General features: G+C 25.8%; 3 protein-coding genes across 6 annotated transcripts; 2 read left to right on the top strand and 1 right to left on the bottom strand.

Moving 5' to 3' along the window:
• The first annotated feature begins 3,233 nt into the window (after nucleotides 1-3,233).
• On the top strand, nucleotides 3,234-10,171 carry LOC135925689 (zinc finger MYM-type protein 1-like). 4 transcript variants are annotated; one of them, XM_065461129.1, is made up of 16 exons: nucleotides 3,234-3,344; nucleotides 3,387-3,471; nucleotides 4,923-5,007; nucleotides 5,051-5,308; nucleotides 5,617-5,700; nucleotides 5,806-5,889; nucleotides 6,046-6,132; nucleotides 6,242-6,325; nucleotides 6,482-6,568; nucleotides 6,678-6,764; nucleotides 6,809-7,059; nucleotides 7,121-8,221; nucleotides 8,261-8,550; nucleotides 8,594-8,744; nucleotides 8,787-9,091; nucleotides 9,134-10,171. In XM_065461129.1, exons 4-16 carry the CDS (start codon nucleotides 5,051-5,053, stop codon nucleotides 9,496-9,498), a joined length of 3,234 nt encoding a protein of 1,077 aa, XP_065317201.1. In that variant the 5' UTR covers nucleotides 3,234-3,344; nucleotides 3,387-3,471; nucleotides 4,923-5,007; the 3' UTR covers nucleotides 9,499-10,171. The 4 variants fall into 4 exon arrangements, with proteins under 4 accessions (XP_065317201.1, XP_065317200.1, XP_065317202.1 ...); XM_065461128.1 differs by having other exon boundaries at nucleotides 3,891-5,007; XM_065461130.1 differs by lacking the exon at nucleotides 4,923-5,007.
• A 7,775-nt stretch (nucleotides 10,172-17,946) lies between these two features.
• LOC135926180 (large ribosomal subunit protein uL29m-like) lies at nucleotides 17,947-19,068 on the bottom strand. The gene is made up of 5 exons (XM_065461932.1): nucleotides 18,941-19,068; nucleotides 18,782-18,900; nucleotides 18,676-18,736; nucleotides 18,538-18,634; nucleotides 17,947-18,496 (listed from the first exon to the last, which is right to left on the bottom strand). The coding sequence occupies exons 1-5, from the start codon at nucleotides 18,967-18,969 to the stop codon at nucleotides 18,128-18,130; spliced, it is 675 nt and encodes a 224-aa protein (XP_065318004.1). The 5' UTR covers nucleotides 18,970-19,068; the 3' UTR covers nucleotides 17,947-18,127.
• A 39-nt stretch (nucleotides 19,069-19,107) lies between these two features.
• Nucleotides 19,108-19,904, top strand: LOC135926181 (activated RNA polymerase II transcriptional coactivator p15-like). The gene is made up of 4 exons (XM_065461934.1): nucleotides 19,108-19,265; nucleotides 19,310-19,396; nucleotides 19,556-19,664; nucleotides 19,749-19,904. Exons 1-4 carry the CDS (start codon nucleotides 19,227-19,229, stop codon nucleotides 19,823-19,825), a joined length of 312 nt encoding a protein of 103 aa, XP_065318006.1. The 5' UTR covers nucleotides 19,108-19,226; the 3' UTR covers nucleotides 19,826-19,904.
• Nucleotides 19,905-23,698: the final 3,794 nt, after the last annotated feature.

Below are 23,698 nucleotides of genomic sequence, written 5' to 3'. Positions count from 1 at the left end.
GTCGTAGGTCATATTCTCGCTTGTGAACTTGACTTTGAATTTTAGAATTTTGAACTTGTTCATTTCTTCCCCCTCTAAAAATTTTTTCACCTTTATAATAGAAATTTGATATTTTGTTCGTTGTTTAGTCTGAGTCATATCTTTTTCATTGATTTGTTCTTATCCTGTTATCATTATCATCTAATCATTCGCTTGAACATCATCTTCACACTGTTCATCTCGTCATTTTATCAATGTTTGTAAATATATATTATGATCAATACATCTCAAATAAAATAATTTTGGAATAATGATAATGGAATAAATAATTTATCAGAATCAATCATAAGAATAAGAATCATGGAATATAGAATATTAGAATATTTGGAATTGTTTCATTTTATATTATAATTTTTTATTTATTTATTTTTATTTTTAAATTTTACTCCTTTATTTTTCAATTTAAACACTTTTTTAATATCATAATTTCTCTTCAACTTGTTCTTTATAACAAAATTTCTCTTTCTCCTTCCATTTTCAACATACGATCTCCATATCGTACTCCTAATCTCTCTTTCAACATCATGATATTTAATCACCTTTGTTTTAATTTTCTTTTCCAAAGTTTTTTTAAATTTTTTATTAATTATAAAATTTTTTATTTTATTATTTTCTTCAATTATTTCATTATTATTTTTAATAACTATTATTTCTTTAATTGTTATCAAATGATTTATTTCTTCTAATTTATAATAATTTATTTCTTTTTTAACATTTGGTATTAATTTACATAATTCAATTTTATTCAAGTTTTTATTATTATGATATTTATAATTATAATTTTCATGCTTTTTACTGTAATATTTACCTTCATAATTTTTACTATCTACTTTACTATTTTCCTAAATTATATTTACAATTTTATTAAGTATGTTCCCAAAAACCTTTATCCATGTCCTTCCCAGAATTGCAATTTTGTCATTTTGGACTACAAAAGCATCTAAGTTTTGAGTTTTGTCTTCATATCTCACTTTTATTTTAACGATTCCTAGCACCTCTATTCTTCTCCCATCATAGCCAGTCAGTTTCGTATCCGATTTATTCAAGACTTTGATTCCTATCTTTCTAGCAATATTAATCGGCAATATCGAAAATCGTGACCCGGTGTTGATCTGCATGTCTACCGGTATATCGTTAAGGTATATCGTAACTTTGTAATCATCATTTGCCTTGTCATCATTATCCATTCTATTTACATCAAATCTGTTCTTGTATGACTGATTATTGTTCTGATTATTATTGTATCTAGGTATGTATCTCGATTCGTTCTGATGTCTATAATATCTATAATTATTTTCATTATATTTGTAATTATCATTATTATTATATCTATAGTTATCGTAGTTATAATTATTTTTATTGTTAAATCTTGAAAAATTATTATAAGGTCCTGGTCCATTATACCCCCTATCATTATCATAAACTCTAGGATTATAATTGTTTCTATATCTTGGTTCATAATTATTTGTATGTCTCGAATCTTCATAATTATCGTATCTCGGTTTCCACTGATATCTATGTACTTGCGACTTCATGCCTTTATCGTGCTCATCGTATTTCATCATCCTTAAATTTTTTACTAAATAATCTTCTAATTAATCTATTAATTTTGTTTTATCAATATTGTCTTATTTTAAATATTTCAACATTAAAATTTTATTATATTTTTATTCAATTTTATATTTTAATCATCTCTTACGTTTTTTAGAATAATATTAAAATCATTTTCCATAATCCTCTTTCGTCTAGCTTCACCATGTTTCAGTATAATTTGTAGCGTCTTAATTCTCTGCCACCATGATATTTTCTAGGAAGGCAGGTGATCAAAAAGTAAAATATTTATTTAATTTTATTTAATTTATCATTTTATAAAAATTACAACTCTCTCATCTTTACAATTTTTACAGCTATATATATATATTATTATTATTTTAGTACCATTTACATATTAACGTTTACGAAAATTAATATATTTTAAAAGGTCATTAAAAAAAGAAAAGATTTTTACAAAAGGTCATTAAAAAAAGAAAAGATTTTTACAAAAGGTCATAAATTACAAAGTAAAAAATATTCAAATTATATATTAACAATTATTCTCTTCCCTAACCAATTGCAATCTCATACCAATCGTATCCGACACAACCGGTTTTTTTGGCAATCATGCCCTAACCTTCTTCAAATCCCTTGGTAAAAAACACTGGTGACCCACAGCAAGGCTTCTATCTCATACAGCGCATATCTATTGATATATGCAGATCTAACTGTATTGCCATCCACGGCTCCCTTTTTTGACCTCCTCCCACCCAACATACAATTTATTATACTAATATTTTTTTATTATACAGTTTTTATATAGATTTTATTTTACAAATAGTTTACATGATATTTTTAATATATATTTTTAAATTACGTATATATGTTTTACTTTTAACGTTCAATTTGACTAATAAAAATTTCTATATGAAAAAAAAAAAATTCTTTAAATTCTATAACAAATTTTAATGTAAAATAAATATTACAAATATTAAGAAAATTGAGGGATGGGGGAGCGTATCACATAATTTGGTCAAATATTAAGTGTACATAATTTTGTTCGTATGATCTTATCAGGACATTGAAATTAAATAATATATATTAAATTTAATTTATTTAGGATTAATCGAAATTCATAGGACACTTAATATGAGTCGTAATCATTTAAGACTTACACAAAGAAATTTAAACTTAAAATAGCCATCCACCTTAAAGTAATTAAATTATACTGAAGTTCTCGGGTATAAGCTTTTGTTTGGCACAACTCTTTTTTTTATTAGCCTATGAACGTTTAAATATTTGGACTTTTGTGCTTATAAGTACATGCGGCTTGCCCACGAACGTGTGAAGAGCTCCTCATTTTTTTTCTTTCCCCCTAAATTAAATGTCCATTTTTAGATTGTGAGGAAAACCTAGTTTAGCTCTATTGCCTGTCAACGCTAGACAGTGTCTACATGGCCGGGGGGGGGTAGGAGACAAATGCCTCCAAAAAATATTGGCATTTTGGGGGGTAGGTATTAATTTTGGGGGGTAGATATTGATTTTTGGGGGGTAGGCATTTGTTTTTGGGGGGTAGGTATTGATTTTTGGAGGGTAATTTTTGACTTGTATTATGATATTTTTAAATCCAATAATCGATATGATTATCGTTGATTTTCTGAAAAATGTCAATTAAAGAAAAGATATCTGTCAATTTATAAATATTATACACTATATTTATTTTTTTAAATTTTTAGAAAATTCATTTACATAATGGGATTTAGATTTTCACAGTATCAATTTTAAATTATCAATATATATTTTTTTATAATAAGGACCTTTTGAATAAAGAATCCCTTTTATGATAAGATAATCCTACTCAATTAACAATATAAAGAAACATTTTTGGATTTTAAAAAGGTAATTTTTTAAGCATATAATTGCATTTTCCTTAATTTGATGATAGATAAATAAATATAATAAAGAATGAAGCTATTTTTATTTAATCTTAATATGTATACTTAATAAGTTATCTGGGTTTTGAACCATGGCAATTATTTTTGCTAATAATTTTTTAAATAATCATTTTCAATGGGGTAAATATTACCACATTTTTGTGAGGCAATCAGGTTGGACCCATAATTGATTTCTATTTATGATAAATGATTCTTTGAGGTAAGTGTAAATTATATACAAAATTATAAGTGAGAGGTGAAAACCATTGTGTGATAAAAAATTTGTTAAAAGAATTGATAAATTTTTTATTTCATTATTAGATAAATTTTATATAACATCAAATTTTCCATAATATATTTGGCCTTTTTTCTAAATATTTATAGAAATCTTGGGAGAATGAACAGATAATCTATTCCTCTCATTTGATTATTGATTTAAGAAAAGATTTCAATTAAATGAATTGACAAAGTGATTCCATATACTGAAATATTGTTTATTTTTGTTAACAATAAATTAAATTTTTGGATATGGCTTGGGAATAATCTTTGAAACCTATGATGTGGTTTGGGTTTGGATTTCCATTAAACATGAACTGGGCCTGAAAATTATTTTTACTTATGACCTAGGCTGGATGAAGAAATCAATGCCAGTGAAGGTCTCTAATTTCAATGATTAAAATATATCATTTCTCAGACTTTATTTGAAGATAAATGAATGGGCAAATCACAAATATGCCTGTTTTCAATTATTTGCAAAATTTATTAGGATTGTTAATTTAAAGAAACTATGATTTCAAAGCATCATACATTTCTAAAAATTGTTGGACACTAAGAAATAAAGAAATCAATTGTGAAGTGTATAATGGAGGAAATATTGATCCATGATTGTTTTGGCATAAATAACAAAAAATATTATATTTTTTGTGACCATGCATTAAGCTTACATATAATATAATAGGAATCTTTTAAGAAAACATTATCAAAAATATAAGTTAATAGCTGATAGTCCATTATGAATGACTGGTAATCAGAATTTTCTTCTTTATTCAATGATGGGTGCATAATAAATTTCCTTTATATGATGATGATTGAATCAGTAAATTTTTCATTATTTTTATAAAATATGTTAATAGAGTGTATATTTATGAATTTTAATTTAAAAACAATAAGGGTCTAGAATATATTTTTTTGATTATAAATTACAAATACAAATGAATAAGAATTTATTTTAAAAGATTTTAATATATTTTTTAGATTAAAAATATAATACAAATGAATAAAAATTTATTGTGCACATATATTAAAATATCTAAATATATATTTCTTTAATATATTTTGTAAAACCACTGGAAAATTTTAAAATTACACCCTCATTTAAACAAATATAAATTTAATTTCTGAATCACACCTCATAAGATAGGAGAATTTTAAGATTCAGCCATCCACCGTCAAATAAAGGATAAAATTATGATTCTCCATCATTCTTGATGGCCATCAGTGAGTAAAAAAATATTATCTAAATATTTATTTCATTTTTATTCTAGATGCCAAGTAACAAAACAATATATAAAGTCAAATGTGACTATATTAATTGTAAAACTTCTAAAATAAGAAGTGACAAAATAAATAACCATTATAAACATAAACATCCTCATGTCAAGTTATCTGATATCAAATTTACAAAGATAGCTATCAAAAAGGATAATAATTGGGTATCCTTAAATAAAGATATTCCATTCAATATCACAAATGGGGTTGAAACCAAGTTACAAAAAAAATCAATAACATCTTACTTCCAAAAAGTAATTTTTTATATATATTATTTTAATTCATGACAATAAATATAAGTAAAAATAACCTTAAATTTTGTGAATTAGTAGAAACCAATTCTTCATCTATAATTTGAGCATAATACTTTTAATTTTTATTAAAGATAAGATTTTTAATATATAGGTACATTTTTATTATGCCCTTTATCAATTTTGAAGGAAATAAATTATAAGAATATTTAAATATTTCAACTTTTGTTAAAAAAAAATTTATATATTATAATTAAGAATAAAATAAGTCATTTGCCTAAAATTTTCACTACTCTTTATTTAATAATTAGCACAAATCTTTTATTGAAGATTCCCAAATTATATTATCTCATACAATGCCCAGTTCCAGTGATCTGCTGATTTTGAATAATGAGGTACTTAATTTAAATAAGATTTGTTTTATAATTTTGAAGGGAATAAATGAGGATATTCAGATATTTTCATGAACAAATTTTAATTAATCTTTATTTAATAATTAGCTCAAATCTTTTACTGAAGATTCCCAAATTATATTATCTCATACAATGCCCAGTTCCAGTGATCTGGTGATTTTGAATGATGAGGTACTTAATTTAAATAAGATTTGTTTGATAATTCTGAAGTGAATAAATTATGAAATATTTTCCACTTTTCTATATCTTAATTAAGAATAAAATTTTTATTAAAATTAAGATTTTCATAAGTAAACAAATTTTAACCACTCTTTATTTAATAATTAGCATGAATCTTTTATTGAAGATTCCCAAATTATATTATCTTCTCATACAATGCCCAGTTCCAGTGATCTGCTGATTTTGAATAATGAGGTACTTAATTTAAATAAGATTTCTTTTATAATTTTGAAGGGAATAAATGAGGATATTCAGATATTTTCATGAATAAACAAATTTTAATTATTCTTTATTTAATAAGTAGCACAAATCTTTTACTGAAGATTCCCAAATTATATTATCTCATACAATGCCCAGTTCCAGTGATCTGGTGATTTTGAATGATGAGGTACTTAATTTAAATAAGATTTGTTTGATAATTCTGAAGTGAATAAATTATGAAATATTTTCCACTTTTCTATATCTTAATTAAGAATAAAATTTTTATTAAAATTAAGATTTTCATAAGTAAACAAATTTTAACCACTCTTTATTTAATAATTAGCATGAATCTTTTATTGAAGATTCCCAAATTATATTATCTTCTCATACAATGCCCAGTTCCAGTGATCTGCTGATTTTGAATAATGAGGTACTTAATTTAAATAAGATTTCTTTTATAATTTTGAAGGGAATAAATGAGGATATTCAGATATTTTCATGAATAAACAAATTTTAATTATTCTTTATTTAATAATTAGCACAAATCTTTTACTGAAGATTCCCAAATTATATTATCTTCTCATACAATGCCCAGTTCCAGTGATCTGCTGATTTTGAATGATGAGGTATTTAATTTAAATAAAACTATACACTCTTTAATAATAATTAGCAAACACACAAAGTTATTGAAAATTCCCCAATTATATCTTTTTTTCATCCAATTATCAATCCCAATGCAAGCCAAAATATTTCAAACATTAAAGGCCCAAATATTATTCAATTATATAAAAAAAAGGAGCCTAATGACCCTTTTCATTTCATATTCTTTAGAATGACAAATATCTTGATTAATTTCATAATTTCCATAGGCCCATGTCAGCCATGTTCAAATATATTTCAATATCCTGTTACTCACAAAAGGTTTTTAAAAAATTTAATTTTTATTAATTTTTACGCATCCATTATTTCTACTCTTAAATAGGAGCATGAATATATCCTATTATAAAAAGGTTAATATTGATGGTTCCCTCAAACCAAGAAATTGGTTATCCTATAGCACCACTTTAGACAAAGTCTTTTGTCTTTATTGTCTTATGTTTGGTGGCCCTAAATCCAATACTTTTTGGACTCAACTTGGAGTAAATAATTGGAAAAATTTTAAGCGTGACTTAGAGAGACATGAGTCATCTTCTATTCATAAGGATTGTGAATACACCAACATGACTTGGCTTGCAAATAAGCGTATTCAAGATCATTTTCTATCAAATAGGCTTGATATAATAATGGAAAATCGTAATATAGTTCATAATATTATTGATGCCATTATATACCTTATAAAATGTAACATAGCCTTTTGGGGCACTAATTCGAATGAAGGTAATTTTATGTGCCTCATAAAATTAATGGCAAAAACGGTTCCAACTTTACGGGCATACATTGATAACAACGAAAAATTGAGGAGAAAAAAATCAGATAAAATTTCAAGACCTTATATAAATTTATTGTCATATGGCCATGTGAAAAAAATTATTGAAGTCATTAAGATAAAAATAATAAAATGTATTATTCAAAAAATTAAAGAGAATTGTGCCTATAGCATCATATTAGATGGAACATATGATGTGTCTAAAAAAGAATGCATTGCTTTACTTGTAAGATATATAGAAGATGATCCGCATCCACATCCTGTAGAAAGGATCATCCATGTTTTTACAACATCAGAAACCACCGGGGAAAATATAAAGAAACATGTTTTTTCTAAGTTCAAAGATCTTGGTCTTCCTCTTGATTATATGGTTGGGCAAAGTATGGATGGTGCAGGGAATATGAGAGGAGTATACAAAGGAATGCAGGCTTTAATATTGAAAGAGGCTCCAAAAGCCATATATATTTGGTGCCATGCACATAGGCTCAATTTAGTAGTTGCTCATGTTTGTGGATGCAAAATAGAAATGAAAAAGGTAATGGGAATATTGGATGAGTTATATAATTTCATGAATGGGGTAAGACGTCAAGGAGTGTTTGTTAAATATCAAATGACAAAGTCTAAAAAATCTCTTAAAAGAATAAAAAATACAACAAGGTAAATATAATATTTTTAATGTAACTTATCTTTTTTTAGAAATTGGTCATCATCTTATAAAGCTGTAGAAATTTTTTTAGATGTTTATGAACATATTATAGCATCATTAAATGAATTAAAAGATTCTAATGACCCAAGCACCTCTTCTATTGCCGATGGATTATTAACAAGAATTAAGGATGAAGATTTCATATTAAGTCTATTTATTTTGAAAGAAATATTGAAATGCACACATGAGGCTTGTATTGAAATGCAGGCAGTTGGTAATGATTTGGCTATGGTAACTAAATTAATACAACACACAAAAAATAAATTACAAAGACTAAGAGGTTAAAATTAGTTACGATTTCTATAAATAATTTTAAAATGTAGCTAATGGGGATAATATTTTTTTAAAATTGCATTCCTTATCTAACAGTTATTTGAAAAAGAATAATGTTACAACGGAATTGCATAATATAAAATCAATATTCAAATTTGATCAAACAGCATTCAATAATTATGTTAAACAAAAAAAAAACAAGTTGAATAAAAAAAGATTTAAAATTATTATTTAGCATTATAGATATAAAAGGGAAATATTTTTCCCTGTGCTTGATACAATCATTAATGATTTAAATGAAAGATTTAATTATGATTGTTTAAATTTTTTATCTCAAATATCTCTTTTTACACCAGCTGGAATTATAGCCAATGATAGAATAGAAGGGTGGCAAATATCTCAAATTTGTCATACTTACCAATTAAATGCTCAAGATATTGCTCGTGAATATAATGATTTTCGATCTTTATATTTGGATTCACAAGCAATCATTTATTGCAAGGATCTTTTGAAAATAAAAAAGAATGATGGGTTATATATTGATGAAAGTAATTTATTGATATTTTATTTAAAATTATATATAATTAAAGGTATTGTAAACGATGAAACCGAGGAAGATATCAATAACGATAACATAATTAATACAAAAAAATGGATAAAATATTCATTTATACTACCATATCGTCTTTTAAATAAATTAAATTCTTATTCTAATTTATATTTATTATATAAATATTTATTGACTCTACCAACTACTTCTTGTTCAGCCGAAAGAGTGATGAGCAAAGTCAAAATAAATAAAACTAGAATGCGGAATAAAATTTCTGACCCCTTTTTAGAAAATTTACTTCTAATATCCAGCGAAATTGATGTTTTTGAAAGATTTAAAATAGACGACATTATAACGCGATTTGCATCTACGTCTAAAAGATTAACTAAATTATTAATAAAATAAGTTATATCTTTTTCACAGCTAATTATATACGCCTTTTTAATAATGTAAATTTAATTTAATAGTTTTTTATATCATTCTAGTCCGGTGCATAATATAATACTATATTCATTTTATTTAAATATTTTATAATAGTTATATTTACATAAATGTTTTTATAATTCCAGTGCAAAATATATTATATTCATTTTATTTTAATATTTTATATAAAACTTATATTTACATAGATGTTTTTATAATTCCAGTGCAACTATATTCATTTTTTTCTCATATTTTATATAAAAGTTATATTTACATAAAAAAATTTATATTTCCAGTGCAAAATATACTCTATTCATTTTATATTTTATATAATAGTTATATTTACATAAATGTTTTTATAATTCTTGTGCAAAATATACTATATTCTTTATTCTAATATTTTATATAAAAGTTATATTTACATAAAAATTTTTTTTATATAATAGTTATATCTATATGAATGTTTTTAATTAATATAAAGGCATTAGTATTTATAGAATCAAGCTATACCTCTTTAAAATTACTCATTTTGTTTTTTTTACTTAATATAAAGGTATTAGTAATTATAGAATCAAGCTATACCTCTTTAAAATTACTCATCTTATATTTTTTTACTAAATTTTTGATATTTTTTTATAGTAATGTAAATATGTTATCTCATTTAATACTATTATATTAATTTTTATGAAAATAAATTGATTATCAATCAAATTATGAAAAGATTGCACTACCTACTTAAATATAAGTTAATTGAAAACGGATAGTAACAATAGTTATCAGTTTGTAAATTTTTTTTTCCAAAGCAGGTCTGAATGTTTGTAAGGGTATAAATAGTGACTTAATATAAGATTTTCTTGATTAAGGCAAATATCGCGGCCGAAGGCCGCGAAATTTTTTAGGGGGGTAGGGGTAGATTTGGGATGGGGGTTGCCTCCATCAAATTTTCTGCCATGTAGACGCTGACGCTAGAGGGCTTAGTGCTATTTATCAAGTAAGAGAACGCGTTACCATTAATAGTTACCTTGTGAAGAACGAATTATTTACCATTCAAAAAAAGTAACGCGTTATAAAAATAATAAATATATATAAATTTTGTTTTTAATTGTATTTATTCCAATAGAAATAGAAATAAATTATATAATAATAACATATAACAAGATTAGTTCTTTTCGTAATAATTTCTTATATATCTTTAACAAATATTTTGATCAGAATAACAAGAACGCTTAGTGCTGAGCATCAGCCATAGCGTAGTTTCGCTGAAATGTCCAACAGGGAAAAAGGATAGGTAGAGGCTGTATTATATTTAATCAATAAAAATTTTAAATGGGGGTATTTATTAAAAATAATAAAAAATGATCTTTATTTACAAAAAATTTTATAAGATCATCTTCATAAGATTTATTCCTATCCTTGTCAATTTTATCTTTATCAAAATTTAATCTAAATTCATATTTCTATTTTATTATTGTTAATTCAAAAGCTTAATTATTTGATATATTAAGAATGACCTTTATATGTTTCTTTTTATTTGAGCCAGTGGATATCAAGGCTGAAATATTATAAAAAATCTAGAGCAAAAAATGTTATACTGGGGCTAAGGACAGAGTTAATCATATTCTCCTAAAGAAATAAGCTAGTAATAAATTATATTTATAATGCCTCGATATATATACTAATTTGTCTATTATTATAACGATTGTTACCAATTCTTTTTTGTGAAATATTTATATAGGATCCTCTATTGAATATTAATATCATGATGTATTTAGACAGAATTTTATTTTATTATCATAAATTACATTTTATTTTTATTATAAATTACATTTTTTTATTAACCGTTTTAACCAAAAACAATTTTTCTTTTTATATCTTTGTTTTAACAATAAAAAAATAACCAATTATGTGAAATACAAATTGATATTAAAAAAAATGTAACGTAAAAATGATACAAAAAAATGTTAATATAAAATTTTCACCGATTAAATTTAAATACAAATTGATATTTAAAAAAAATGTAACGTTAAAATGATATAAAAAAATGTTAATATAAAATTTTTACCTATTAAATTTAAATACAAATTGATATAAAAAAAAATGTAACATTAAATGATATAAAAAAAATGTTAATAAAAATTTCACCGAAAAGGTATAATTTCTATTATTTAACATTCCACCCTCCAAAGAAATTCGGCTTATGATTTCCTTGGATAAGTTGAGTGGTAACGCTATTGACGTTCATGATCGCCACGCAATACGCCACCCATGTTCATGGTTCAGTCTTCTTTTCAACCGAACGATGGCTTGGTAAGGTAAAGGCAGCCCTTAGCTATTTCCCAATCGGATCGCTTGTGCATCGGACATCTAGATTTTTTTCGAACAAGGTTTATGTTGTCCTTCAGCCAGCCGTCCAATTCACGAGTCATCGCATCAACCCTGGCATATGGAACTCTCCTTGAAGATATGATCTTAGTCACGGCATCGAGCTTCAAGTGAATTTTCTCTTGTCTGAACATTTTGGGTTTGTAGGAGTAAGTTGAGTCAAGGTCTTTTTTGTTGTCAAGATTACCTTCTCAAGATCATTCTCTACATTACCCACTACGAATGATTTTGGTATGTTATTGAAAGCGTGTAACCACATACGTCCTAGCAGGGGAACTTTATCACATTCCACTACAATAGCCTCCAGTGCATGTGAGTTTCCTTCATACTTAACTTTCACACTGGCAAGACCTAATATCTTGATGGCGCTGCCGTCATAACCAGTGAGTTTCATATCCGTCTTACGTATCGTGGTTATGCCTACAGTCTTAGCTGTCAGCTTCAGAAGTATAGTATACCTAGTACCGGTGTCAACTTGCTTCAACGTGGGTATGTTGTTGATGCTCACCGTTACGTTGTACGCGTTATATCTGGTATCGTAGAACCCCAGATTGCACACTTCAAGGTTCTGAAGATTATATTCTCTAAGGACTGTGTTTAGGTCGTCGTCATAATCGATTACTTTGATGTTCATAGCATGGTTCGTATTCAATTGACAATCATGATCTTTGTAATGAGAAGATCTGTTGTAAGTATTATTGTCATTTTTGTGGGCCTAGACGAATATTTCGGAAAACCATTAATATTTTGAGGATTGTGTCTGTGCTGACCACAATTTGTCACCTCTATAGCAGTCATCCCGTCAATCAGGGCTTTGATGATGAGCACAATGATAGTCGTGGTGATTGCCATGGACGTTGTACCCGCTATTGTTGTAGCGATCGTCGTAGTAGTTATCGTTGCGATTGTCGAAACGGTTGCTGTTATAGTGACAATTATCGTAACTATGTTCAAAACGAATGTCGTGGAAGTTGCCGTGCTGTCCGTAAATTCGTTTGTCGCGGCCGTTGTCGTAACGTTCATCAAATCGTTTGTCGCGGCATTAGTCGCAACGTATATCGTAACGTTCATCGAAATGTTGTCCGTGTCGATAGTCATTGATGAACTGGTGTTGCTTGATAAGAGATTTACCATGTGCACGAGAGTCCTGAATGGGTTTTGTGGTTACGTAGCTATTTTTGACTCTGCCCATGTGATTAACCTCTTGTACTCCAGGTGATTCAGTCAAATGAATGACATCATCTTTCATCTAACCCTTGATGTCACTTTGCTCTCATGGCGTCTAGACCTAGATTGTAAATGTCTGCTCCTGGCCGCTTTCCTGACATTTTTGGAATTCGAAGCAACTCTCACTTTCTCAATAATGCGCTGAATGTCATTGAATTTGCATTCTTTATTGAGTCTACGCGTGTGACCCAAGCCGAGAACGTTTCATCCTTGCCTTGAGTGGCAGCATAAAATAATGAGAGTTTGGCGTTCTCAGTCTTCGACGGATGTTGTAGCTTGAATTAGCCAAGCAGAGCGATTGGGTCCTGGAAGTCTGCCGCCGTGCAAATTGCTCCAATGTTATTGAATTCGTCATCTTGATGACTTCGGAGAAACATCGCGGCCTTTTCTCCGTTGGAGGTCTTGCTGGTGTCGGAGAAATTCTGCAATTTCTATATGTAGGCGCTGTCATCGCTACTAAATCTAGGGAAATCCAGCTTGACGAATTCAGTCATATATGTGGAATTGTTCAAAGCATCCATCGCAAAGTTCGGACATAATTTGGCCTACATGAAATATTTATATAGGATCCTCTATTGAATATTAATACCATGATGTTTTTAGACTCTATAAGACATAATTTTATTTTATTATCATAAATTACATTTTATTTTTATTATAAATTACATTTTTTTATTAACCGTTGTAACTAGTGTTGTTAAACGGCTCGTTTTGAGCCGATTTTTTAAAACGGCTAACTCAATATATTAGCCAGAAAAATTATGTCTAAGCCTCGAGATTTCGTTTATATATGTCTAGACCTTTGTTGCTTCTATGAGCAAAATCTTCAGGTTTGCATATTTTTATGGATGGAATAATAAGTTAGCCGTTTTTAAAAATCGGCTAAAAACGAGCCGTTTAACAACACTACTTGTAACCAAAAACAATTTTTCTTTTTATATCTTTTAACAATAAAAAAATAACCAATATTTGAAATACAAAGTGATATTAAAAAAAATGTAACGTTAAAATGTTAATATAAAATTTTCAGCGATTAAATTTAAATACAAATTGATATCAAAAAAATGTAACTTTGAAATGATATTAAAAAAATGTTAATATAAAATTTTCACCAAAAAGGTATAATCTCTATTATTTAACAAATTTCTTTCAATAATATATAAATTTTATAATAATTAATAAATTTTATATTAATAGATTTACAGTAAATATCACAAAATTATTGTATATTTTATAACATATATATTTCTTAACTAAATAATTAAAGAATTGTTAATAATATTAGAGAATTGATTAATAAACATCAAATTATTTTGAGCCTTTTAGTGATGAAAATAATAGTGAGGATATAAGGTTCTATAAGAGATGATCTCTTTGTTGGTAGTTAAACTCAGGCAAACATGGAGCTTGAATCAGATGCAGAATGAGTTTATAATGATGAAATAGATTATGTCATTGAAAACAAACCACTAAATATAAATTTGGATAAAAATGTTTTAAATTCACAATATCCCCAATTCTCTCTTTTTTGAAAAAAATATTATCTTATCCTGTAGAATACTGAAATTTTTTATCATTACAAATTTGTATACAAAGTATCAGAGAATATTAGATATAATAGAATCGATCATTGGAGTATTATATTCAAAAAACCAAATCGATGTCCTTTATATTAAAAATATACAGGGAGATGGAAGCATGCAAAAAATTTGGAGTATGCCTCCATGAAATTTTTTTCAAATAAATTATATGCGTTTTTAAAGTATTGAGATGCTGAATAGATATTTATCCGATATATTTTTGTGTATTGAAGAGATTTTTGAAAATATTTTACATCAATTTTTTTTGTATTGATAATTTATTTTTCAATAAAAAACATATTTATATTATTTATTTGATTAAATTAATCCGAGATATTTTACATTTTATCTTAATAAATATTAAATTAACAAATATATGATGGAAATATTACAGCGACTGTGGTGATATTAAATATCAGATCGTATCAGCATCGATATTTAGCCTTTCCAAAAAATATTGGATCGGGCCGATATATTTTATTATTTTTGGATATTTTATGATTTTATTATATATAATTTTATTTTATTAAGAATTTCATAATAATAAATTAATGAAAAGAACTAAAATACAATTTATAAGTTGTAAGTTTAAAAAATAGTTAAATTAGTCAATTTTTAAAAACGTTTAATTCAATATTTTGTGTAAAAGTACAAGTTTATCGATTTTGCCCACAGCTGCCAGAAAATTTTGACTTCTATTAGCGAAATTCCTAATCTTAGGCAATAATATTTGGCGAAAATCCTGATTTAATCCTATTCTAAAAATCAGTAAATGGAGTTGTTTAACAATACTACTTACACCCCATAAACATTGCAAATATTTCTACTGATATTATTAACTTTTGAAGAATAAAATAGACTTGATCATTCGTAAAAGTTAGATGATTTTTAATTAAAAAAAAATATTGATATTTTTATGATGTTTATCCAAAGATAGATGGTAAATAATTATTAATTTATATATCGGATTAGGCTTTTAGTAAAATCGGATCAGTAAAAAATTTGTGGATCGGCACAGCCCTAAAAATAATCTATATAAAAAACATATTCTTGATAAATTTCTTAGCAAAAAGAATAAAGATTTTTAATAATTTTTCGAATATTAAACAATTATAAATTAAAACACTATCATTTCCACCAACGCACCAGTTAAACATTCAGCATTACTAAAATTTTAACTGATAGTAGATGTCTCTTTGATAAAAACTCAATTATTATATTGTTAAAATCTAAAAATAATTAGTATTTATATTAATTTATATTTTTTTTACAATATATATTGGTTTTTAATATAGATGAATTAGCTGATTATGAAGAAATTATTATAAAAAATGTATAGATGTTATGTAACGTATCCAATATAATTGATGATGTATTTGTATCGAAATGGATACTTCTAAAGGTATAGTTAACCAAGTTTGATTATTAAACGTTAATAGTTAAAAAAACTATATAATATATTTTGTCTATATTACTTGAATCAGAGATCTGGCGGGCAAATTTACAAAAAATTATAATGGGCCTGGAGAATGGAAATTATACACATAACAATCATATAGGCCCTCGCAAATCTCCGATTTTCCATTTATACTAGGCCAGACTATTTTTGATAAATTTGTGAAAGTTCTTAAATTTTATAAAAAAATAGGCCTATATTCTAGTTTATTCAGTGAAAAAAAAATACCCTTTTGTTTAAAAATGTGTAAGAAATGATATTGTTTTCATTTACAAAGATATTACATTTTAAAATTAATAAAAAATTTAGTTTATTAAATTTAATTTTCCGTAATACACGTATCGCGCCAAAGCATGCCCGATGTTTTCTGGAAATGCGCGTCGCAGCTCAAAAATACTTGACACTAATTACGTGATACACCATGACTTATTGGTGGGGGTATTTTCCATATTCAGGCATTGGAAATTTATTGAGGAAGAATATTATGTTAAGTGTGGATCAAATTAAATTAGGAAACAAGGAATTGTATAGAAGATTTCTGAGGCACCTATATAGGTGAATAATATGCAAATTCGGGATCTGGGTTGGTATTTAGACCAAATCTACCTGGTACATGTTTTTAAAAATTTAACCCGCTAGCTGGCCAGTCCATAGTTTTTTAAAAATTATACACGTACTCAGATCGAAAAATTTTCTCTAACCCACACTAGAGGTCTGTAAATGGCAAAATTTTAAAACCAGGCCCAGTTTTTGCTTGGCCCATAAAAACTTGTACCTGGTCCAGTTTCTTAAAATCCAGATATATGTCATGGAAAATTAACCCAGATGAAGATTTCTATAATTTTTTTATTAAAGCAATAAGCACAGATTGTAGAAATAAAAATCGTAGAATGATCATGCATAAGGTAATTTAATCATTATAATTATATACAAAATAAAATAGATTATTTTAATAAAATTTGAAAGATTAAATTCAGGCTCTAATTCTTTAATTTTCAAAGATCTTCATTATCAAACTTCACTATTTAAAGAGTTTTAAATATATGACTTCTATCCCATCCATTTTTTCAAAAAGGTTTTTTTTTGTGAAAAAAGATTTTCTTATATCTTCATTTAAAAGCTATTTAAAATATGATGTTAGTGAAATTCAATGTCAAGTCATATTGGTTTTAGGCAAAACCAGTTGATGGACTGGTCTTTTTTCAGAGGACCATGGTCCATATTGTTTTTTCTTAATTATACTGTCGAGACAATGTTCCAGTCTTTTATTATTTAAGTTTCCCTAACTATTCAAATCATATAATTTAACCAATTTTTTTTGTATACTAATTTAATTTTATATTGTTTTTCTTTTTTAGTTTATTTTTATATTGTAACGAAAACAAAAATTATTTCAAAAAAGAATTATACATTTCGATTGAATATTTGTATTATTTATTATATCATTCATGTCAAAATACTTTTATATTTAATAAGATGATAAAACAAGAATCAAATTAGGCAAGAATAAAATTATTTTTAAAATAACCAAAATAATAAAAAGACTAGTCTTTTTCTGGGGACCAAGTACATGATTTTCACTAATAATTAGGAGCTGTTATACTTTATTTATTAACTCTTAAGAAAATTATTATTTGGACATAATTTATCTAGCAAAACTATTTCTAAAAGTGATTAATATTATGTTACACCTATTTTTTAAGGGGATGCAGCTTTTTACTTCAGAAAATTCATCTAATTTAGATTTTTAATTAAAATCTTGTGCTGGGTTCAGACTTAAAATTTGTAGGGCTCTATATTTTCAGATCAGAGATATTTTGATATAAAATAAAATTAAGAAGAAAAAAGTCTACTAAACAAAATAGGAAGAAATAACAATATTTATCATTATAAACTTCCAATATACATAATATATAATACTTGTTTAGACATACATGTGAATTTGATATAGATCTATTATAAATATTTATTTTTTCAATATCCTTGTTTTTAATGTAGTCCTTGATTCTTGTAACAATTTATGTTCTTCCATTTTTAATTTTCGATTCCTTTGCCAAGAACGCCATCTAATAGTACGATGTTTTTCCCTTAATTCTCTCCAAAAGGGAATGACCTCATCATTGGGAATCATATATTCTTTATAATTTTTTGCTTTTTCCTCAGAATTAATTTCAAATGGTATGGGCCATTCATTAGCTTCTCTGTAAACTTTGATACCTAATGGATGCCATAATACTTTTCCTTCCCTATCAATCTTGGTGCCTTTTTCTAATTGGCTTAAACTATTATTTCTTTCCTGAACAACATTTTCCAAATTGGCCATACTTTCTTCTACCTTTAAAATAATTTAAAAATTATTACCAATACAACAATTACTTTATCTATCCTTTCTGGGCTTGCAAATAATTTATTTATTCTTTTACATTCAGATTGCATAGTAAGTAACATATTTTTCTCTTTATATAAAATAAACCTATAAAAAAAACTTTATTATAAAGATAAAGTAATAAAAACCATAATTTATGAAGATCTTGATTGCTTTTAATTCTTAAATCTTCTTTGAGCCAAGATTTGCCTTAACTATCATGATAATTTATGCATAAAATATGAGTTATAAAACCATGTTTGATATCAGTTTTATCCCAATTTTCTGGGATATCAAAAAACTCCATTAAATTAGACACGCGTAGAGTAATTGAAAATTTTTTAGGCATGTTGATTGATACGATAGAACTTTTGCTGACAAATATATAAATATATAAGAATTTTATATTTTTACCATAACAACTTAACTATCCTGTGTAGCATCTCAAATTTCAAACGGCGATTGATTGATTCATTAAGTTAGAAAAAAACCATTAGAAAAAATTATTTATAACGCTTTGTTTAATAGTCACACCTCATTTCTTTAGTCCTGAGAATGAAATATAAAGGAATGGTTATAAGAGAATTTTAATAGTTTCTGTAATCAAAACAAATAATATCATTTATTCGAAACCTGTCAAAATCAATATTAGGCGTCTGTTACTTTTATATAATAACTTGTAAAATCCTATTAATTTCAAATGCCTTCTACAACCGATTCCGACTCTGGACCTGATGATGTAAAGTTTTGAATAAAATATTTAAATTTATACAATATTCTTAGATAGAACCTGTTAAAAAGAAGGGAAAGATAGAAAACACTAAGACGAAAATTCCAACAAAGGAAAAAAAGGATAATTCATTAATGCAGGTATTACAATTTGCTATAAAAATATCATTGAGATATATCTACATATTATTATAAATAGTCATTATTTTATATAATATTAATTTATTTTAGGAATTATTTGAAATTATAAGTATTTTATTTAAAAAATAAAATAATATTTTTTTAAAAAATTTATTGTAGCTAGGTAGGATGAGATATATCAGTGTATCGGAATGGAAAGGTAAATCAATGGTGAATATAAGAGAATATTATACAAATGATGCAGGGGAAATGAAACCTGGGAAAAAAGGTTAATTTTATGAATTGTGGTTATATTATATACAAAAGTATTTGATTTACTATTATAATATATCATTTAAAAAATAATGTTAAGGCATATCATTATCTTTGGATCAATGGACAAAATTAAAAGACCATATACCTGACATTGACGCACAAATTAAAGAATAATATAAACATTGAAATATTTTTTGTATAAATTTTAAAGCATTAAATTGTTATAATTTAGATAAAGTGAAATTTAAACAATAAAAATGGATTAAATTTTTTTTTAGAGAATGATATGTACCAGACTAAATTAACATTGGCAAATGCTAAATAGACAGTGCAAGTACATCAGTAAAATCTTAGATAGATGGAACTTAAAAGTAGGATATAAAACAATAGGGCTGTGCCAATATTAAAATGACCTATTTATAAAAGTTGGCATATCTAGATACTTTTTATGCAGAAACATTCTGAAATACCAATATAACATTAAAACTTGTTTTAGAGCAAAATAATTATATGGAGGCATCAAAATTGGCCTATCAAGAATTTGATTGGATTGGCAAAAAATTGTTGAAAATCAACCCACAACATTAGACTTATTTTTTTTTCTATTGCTAACATTTTATAAAAAAATTTTGTTTGATAAATTAAAAAAAAATATTTATTAACATTTTAAAATAGTTATGCATTCAAATTTTATGCTTCTCTTGTGGCAATTCTGAGATATGCTCATTTATAACCATATCATTAATGTTGGCACAGACCTAAAGAACAGTATTCATTCTAGTTTCCTTATTGTAGTGGATGTAGTGTTAAACGGCTTGATTTGAGCCAATTTTTAAAAACGGCTAACTCAATATTTTATACAGAAAAATATTACTCAAGCCTGAAGATTTTGCTCATAGATGGCACAAAGGTCTAGACATCTAATAGCGAAATCTGGAGCTTTAAAAAATATTTCTTTGGCTAAAATATTGAGTTAGCCGTTTTTAAAAATCGGCTCAAAATAAGTCGTTTAAACACTAGGTGGATGCATCCAGGACAAATCCTAATCAACTATTATTGGGGCTGTTTTAAATGGACTGAATGTGTCCTAATGCAAACCTTAGGATTGGGTCTATCCCAACCCGAGTTTAGTGTTGTTAATCGGCCGATTTTTAAAAACGGCTAACTCAATATTTCATCCAGAAAAATATACACAAACCTGAAGATTTTGTTTATAGACGGAACAAATGTCTAAGCATATATTATCGAAATCTTGAGGCTTAGTCAATATTTTTCTGACTAAAATATTGAGTTAGCCGTTTTTAAAAATCGGCTCAAAATGAGCCGTTTAACAACACTACCAGAGTTTTAGGACCAGACACATTTTAACATTTTTTTCCAACTAAATAACAAATGTTGTGCCAAATAAATGGATATAATAAACAACAAAATATTAGATTATTTCATGATAAATCAACAAAAAAACGATTTTTGGGGGTTGATTAAAATACGCGCTCTCTATCAAAGAAGCGAAATTTAAATTAATATAGAATCGTATTTAGCATGATTTAGAAAATGTTTTTTTTTAATTTAAAAAAAAGGTAACATAATAAAATTTTAAAAAATAATTTTTTGACATGATTAAAATATGCGCTCTCATAAGCGCACTCAATAAATATGCACTATTTATAAAATATGAACTCAGAATCATGTTTAGCTCATTAAAAGAATTCAGATAATGATAATATTAGATTTTAAAATTTTTTATAACTTAGTGGACTTGAAAAAACTTTTTTTTTGACTAAACTACACGCTCTAGGTAAAAATACGATTTTTTAAAAAAAATGAACGCAGAATCTTATTTAGCTCATTAAAAGGATTTAGAAAATATTAAAATTAAATTTATAAATTTTTGTAACTTTTTTGAAAAAAAACCACTTTTTTTCTTTGTTTTTGACTAAATTACACGCTCTTGGTAAATATATGCTATTTTTTAAAAATAAAAGCAGCATTGTATAGCTCTTTAAGGAGATTCAGAAAATGTAGTATTCATTGCAGAATCATGTTTAGCTCATCGAGGAGATTCAGAAAATGGTAGTATTTGTTTTTTTTGTCTTAAATACGCACTCTTAGTAAATGTACTAAGATAAAATTCTATAATCGAATATATTTTTTTTATAAATATATATTTCAAAATACACTATTAATTAAATTTTTACATTTCTTAGTTAAAAACAAAGTTTGGAATTTAATCCTAAAACCGGAATAAAGCAGAACCTATTTTATATTGTATCTATTTTAAAATTTGCTGTAGCTATTTTAGCATATAATAATTGCCGATATTTTATTAGTGTATCTTTGTTTAAAAATTTATATCAAAATGTATAACTTATGTTTTATTAGAATATAGAGAATATATGGTAATTAGTAATGATTCACAAAGTAACTCATAATAAAGCTATAATTTATATAACCGGATGTTTAAATAAAAGTTGTGTTTTAAAATCTTTATTAATAGAAGGCTTTTATTAAAAGGTTGTAATACTATTAAGCATATTGCAATTATTTTTTAAAAAATAACTTCCATTTTTTAAATATATTTTATTACTGGATCCAATCTATCATATATCACCTCCCTAAGATGGAACCACAAAGTTGTCTTAAGAAAATTAGTACTTACTGGATTCGAACTCAAAACTATCGGATTGACAAGCGAGGCTTATATTAACTATAATTTTTTAATGAGTTTTCTTTGAGAAAATTGAGATAAATATTGTTAAGATTTAAAAAAAAATATTATAAGCTACTCAAAATATTCTGAAAATATATATGCTAGATATGCTTCAAATAAGTTTGGGATTCTATTTTTTAAAAACTTAGTACACATATAACGAAAGTTTGGATGGATTTATAGCATGATTGAAAAATATTAATTACAATGACTAGATCCCGTTGATAAGCTGAACATGATTCTGCATAAATAACCTTTATTTACCAAGAACGCGTATTTTAGTCAAAAATATTATTTTTTTGAGAATTAAAATTTAAATAAAATTAAATAAATTCTACATTTCCTGAATTCGAAGAGCTAAACATGATTCTGCATTCATTTTTAAAGATAGCTTATATTTACCGAGAGCGCGTATTCGGGGATGCGTATTTTAGTAGCCCAATAAGTGTTTTTTTGATATTTGTAAATACCATTTTCTATATTATCGGAATATGATAGCGTATATTTACTGAGAGCGCGTATTTTAGAACAGATATTTTTTTTTTGATAATTAAAATTTAAAAAAAGCATTTTCTGAATCTCCTCGAAGGGCTAAGCTAGATTCTTCATATTTTTTAAAATAGTGTATATTTACTTAGAGCGCGTATTTTAGTCAAAAAAAATTTTTTTCGATAATTTAAATTTTTAAAAAAAAAATGAATATTGCCATTTTCTGAATCTTATTGACAAGCTAAACATGATTCTGCATTTTTTTAAAAATAGGGTATATTTACCGAGAGCGTTTAGTAGCTTGTAACTTAGTCAAAAAGAGGAAAAAAATGTTTTTCCAAAAGCACTAAATCCTTTTAATGAACTAAATAAGATTCTGCGTTCATTTTTTTTAAAAAAAGCATAATTTACCGAGAGCGCATAGTTTACTCAAAAAAAAATATGTGTTTATTTAAAGTCCACTAAGTTATAAAATATTTTAAAATTTAGTATTAACATTTTATGAATTCTCTTAATGAGCTATTTATGATTCTACGTTCATTTTTTATAAATAATGCATATTTTTTGAGAACGTGTAGGTGCGCTTATTTTAGTCATGTAAAAAAAATTATTTTTTAAAAATTTTATTACATTATATTTTTTTTAAATTTAAAAAAAACATTTTCTAAATCATCTTGTAAAGCTAAATGCTATTCTATAACAATATTATTTAAATTTAGCTTTTTTGATAGAGAGCGCGTAATTTCCGAGAACGCGTATTTTAGTCCCGATTTTTTTTAACAATTCTCTTTAAAATAAACATTAAATTTTATTTATGCTCTAAATTTTATTATAATGGGAATTTTAGA

This window comes from Gordionus sp. m RMFG-2023, chromosome 3 (assembly GCF_954871325.1).
Source record: "Gordionus sp. m RMFG-2023 chromosome 3, tfGorSpeb1-WG-v2, whole genome shotgun sequence".
Lineage (NCBI taxonomy): Eukaryota > Metazoa > Nematomorpha > Gordioida > Chordodea > Parachordodidae > Gordionus > Gordionus sp. m RMFG-2023.
Note: the sequence above shows the minus strand (reverse complement) of the source record. Positions and strands in the feature narration are given on the sequence as shown.

Coding starts and splice junctions, on each gene's coding strand:
- LOC135925689 (XM_065461130.1), top strand. CDS start 5,051: ATGCCAAGTAACAAAACAATATATAAAGTCAAATGTGACTATATTAAT. Junction 6,326..6,481: donor TGGTGATTTTGAATGATGAG/GTACTTAATTTA, acceptor TTTAATAATTAG/CATGAATCTTTTATTGAAGA. Junction 6,765..6,808: donor TGCTGATTTTGAATGATGAG/GTATTTAATTTA, acceptor AATAATAATTAG/CAAACACACAAAGTTATTGA.
- LOC135926180 (XM_065461932.1), bottom strand. CDS start 18,969: ATGCTACACAGGATAGTTAAGTTGTTATG. Junction 18,635..18,675: donor CAAGATCTTCATAAATTATG/GTTTTTATTACT, acceptor TTTTTTTTATAG/GTTTATTTTATATAAAGAGA. Junction 18,497..18,537: donor GCCCAGAAAGGATAGATAAA/GTAATTGTTGTA, acceptor ATTATTTTAAAG/GTAGAAGAAAGTATGGCCAA.
- LOC135926181 (XM_065461934.1), top strand. CDS start 19,227: ATGCCTTCTACAACCGATTCCGACTCTGGACCTGATGAT. Junction 19,266..19,309: donor CCGACTCTGGACCTGATGAT/GTAAAGTTTTGA, acceptor CAATATTCTTAG/ATAGAACCTGTTAAAAAGAA. Junction 19,665..19,748: donor AATGAAACCTGGGAAAAAAG/GTTAATTTTATG, acceptor AATAATGTTAAG/GCATATCATTATCTTTGGAT.